At 35.8% G+C, this 2,782-nt stretch overlaps 1 protein-coding gene across 1 annotated transcript in view; it reads right to left on the bottom strand.

Annotated features, from left to right (window-relative positions):
- Nucleotides 1-2,466, bottom strand: part of LOC108363504 (zinc metalloproteinase nas-13-like) — a 19,263-nt gene extending 16,797 nt beyond the window's left edge. Inside the window, exon 1 of the mRNA XM_017616881.1 lies at nucleotides 2,463-2,466. Coding sequence (XP_017472370.1) covers nucleotides 2,463-2,466 — 4 coding nt within the window. The remainder of the gene's footprint in view (nucleotides 1-2,462) is intronic.
- Between the last annotated feature and the right edge of the window lie 316 nt (nucleotides 2,467-2,782).

The following is a 2,782-nucleotide window of genomic DNA, read 5'->3' as shown; positions in this document are numbered from 1 at the left end:
AAAATGGATGCAGATCGAACTAGATCTCATCTGTCGAATTAGGAACTGGTTTGGAACTAAAGAAAAGGGGATGCAGAACGAACTAGATTTCATCTGTTGATTTGTAACTTGTTCGGAACTATAGAAAATGGGGTGCAAAACGAACTAGATCTTATCTGTCGAATTTAGAACTGGTTCGGAACTAGAGCCAAAGGGATGCAACGGGGGACAATTGACACTTCCTAGGACATCGCAATGTTAAATTCGCCAGTCGCTAGCATGCAAAAGAGAATTAACGCGTACTAGTCATGGTTCCAAACGCACTAGAACCGAACCAGTTCCGCACTAGTTCGTTTCCCTACAGGGTATATACATATATCTTTTGAGATGGGGACATTCTGCGTACTGGAATATTGTTTCCGAGAAAAGGCAGCTGCACTGCCAAGTGCGGTTTCTGTACCTTCGTCAATACTATTTATTTATGTATATGTGTAAATAGCAGTAAATAGTTATTCACAAAAAAAAATTGGTTTAATGACTACTTTATTTGCTAAAATCGAGAAAATCAGGAAATTTCTAGTGCAACTCGCATAAATTCTGAAAAAAAAATATTGAAAATATTGAAAAACACCCTATCACAGCATTTGGTTGAAGAACGCCCTATCACAGAATTCGGTTCCAAACCAAAGCCGTTTATTTGTTTATTACATTATGGTTTATCTTACTTTGCATTGGACTTTTGTTTTAGGAATGTGCTTATAATTTTAATATTAAATGAGGAGAACGTAAAAGAATTACAGCTTTTTTGGCACTTTTATTTTTCTATTTCGCACATTTTGGCACTGATTTATCCTCAATATGGCACTTCATAGCTAAGTATAGTTGGCAACCCTGATCGTACTAACTGAAATTTTTTCGTCTGCGCGATAGTAGAAGTACCTATGAATGTACACTTTTAAGATGCATGCATATGAATTATGCGTGGCTTTTATTGTATCTCTGTATTTCCATAACTCCCTGTGTGAGGAAACCAAATAATGTAATTCTTAACCGAAGTGCTTAAAACTTAGCAGTTTGGCAATTTAAACACCGTTGAAGTTGAATTCCGGTATTTCTCTTACTAGCGTCTGCAACTATACTTTTTATTTACTACCGCCGGCAGCTTTAACAATTTTATAGTGGTTTTACGTTCTTTGGCAAATTACGCACTGTTAGCCATAAATTTTACTATGTTTTGACCGCCTTTGTATCAAGACCCCTATGGTCTATAGGGAATTCATTTATGTATATTAATTGTCACCGTGATTGGAACTATGCTGAAAATGTCAAGTCTCTACCTTGTCGGGGAGTTAGTTTAAAATCGATTTGAAATTTCCGCGGGATGACCAAGTTAAATAAAAGCTTGTAATAAAATATATAATGTAAAAAAAATATTTTTTAAAAACAAGCTTTTATTTAACATGTATAATCAAAGGAATAAAATAAAATAGTGTAACAAAAGTTTTTTTAGCAAACGATTTTTAATACTGCACTAAAATGAATAAAATAACCTAAGTTAAGCTTTCGTCAAAGTTACTAGACGTCATTATGGGCATTGCAGCTCCGGTTTGTGTTAACCGGATATTGAACGCCCCTTAGTCAATTGTTGTCGTTTGACAGCGTGAAACTCTCTGCAGTGCACTTGCGATTCGGTTTCAGCGTTCTACGCAAAAATTTGTTAATCAAATAATTTGGTGTTAAAGACATAAATCTGAAAAGTGCTCTAGCAACGTTACAAAAATTTTAATTTCCCGCGTATTCGTTTTAAGAGCGTACATATGTACATTTGTACTGATATACAAATCGGCGATGTTTTTGAAAAACCGCCCATCGACCAATTGCGCAACCGCCTATTTTAGGCACTCAAATTTTTTATTAGAGTGAAAAAACGGCTTTTATTTGAAGGCATAGCATTGATAGGTGGTATTTTCTCTAGCTATTATTTTGGAAATCTGTTGTTTTAGTAACGATTTTGCGATTCTTAAGCTGATGTCAGATAAAACTTTAGCTTCGCGTTGCGCGACAGATTGGCTTTGACAGATTAGATGAAAACTACGAGCTTGTACAAAACATGTCACATAAAACATTCACGACGCAGCGCGAAGGAAAAGATGGGCAACTCTCATCTTTTTGTGCGCTTTGACAATCAGCTGATTTAATTTCTTTTATTTGCCAATTTCGCGCGTCTGAGTAGCGTGGGTTATAATTTATCTGCAATTAAATTAAAATATAAAACCAGAGTGATATCGGAGTAATCGAATTTCGCCTCTTTTGTGCATAAAATAATATATACTGCCCATTTGTACGATTATTTAAACTCCCGGAGAAACTAGCCATATAATCTGTAATGTGCAATTTCTTAAATAAATACTTTTAATTAAACTTCTTACAGTTTCAGCAATCAAGTAATGGAATAAAGACTTATAGAGTCAATAAAAACGCACCCATGTCTATTCGACAAAAGTTCAGCAATATTTAGGAACAAATTTTTAAAGGATAGAGCGTGGCAAGCAGTAGCGGCTTCCACAGGAGCGTCGGGTAATTTATTTTTTCAGTCTCCGGTCTTGTTTTCTATTGCTTTTCTTTTACATCAGATTAACACTATAGAAGCAGATGGAAATCGCTGAGCGACCGTTTCGTTCGTGAAATTTCATCCAGTAAGCCGAAGTCGGGAGCCGCTACTGAAGAGAAGATGGAATGGTGCTATATGGAGGCAATGCGATTCATGTCAAAGCACGTTGCACCTAGAAAGTAAGCTAAATGT

This window comes from Rhagoletis zephyria, unplaced genomic scaffold (assembly GCF_001687245.7).
Source record: "Rhagoletis zephyria isolate East Lansing unplaced genomic scaffold, Rhagoletis_zephyria_1.1 Rzeph_scaffold_01290, whole genome shotgun sequence".
Classification (NCBI taxonomy): domain Eukaryota; kingdom Metazoa; phylum Arthropoda; class Insecta; order Diptera; family Tephritidae; genus Rhagoletis; species Rhagoletis zephyria.
The sequence above is the reverse complement of the archived record's forward strand: the minus strand, read 5'-3'. Positions and strand labels throughout refer to the sequence as shown.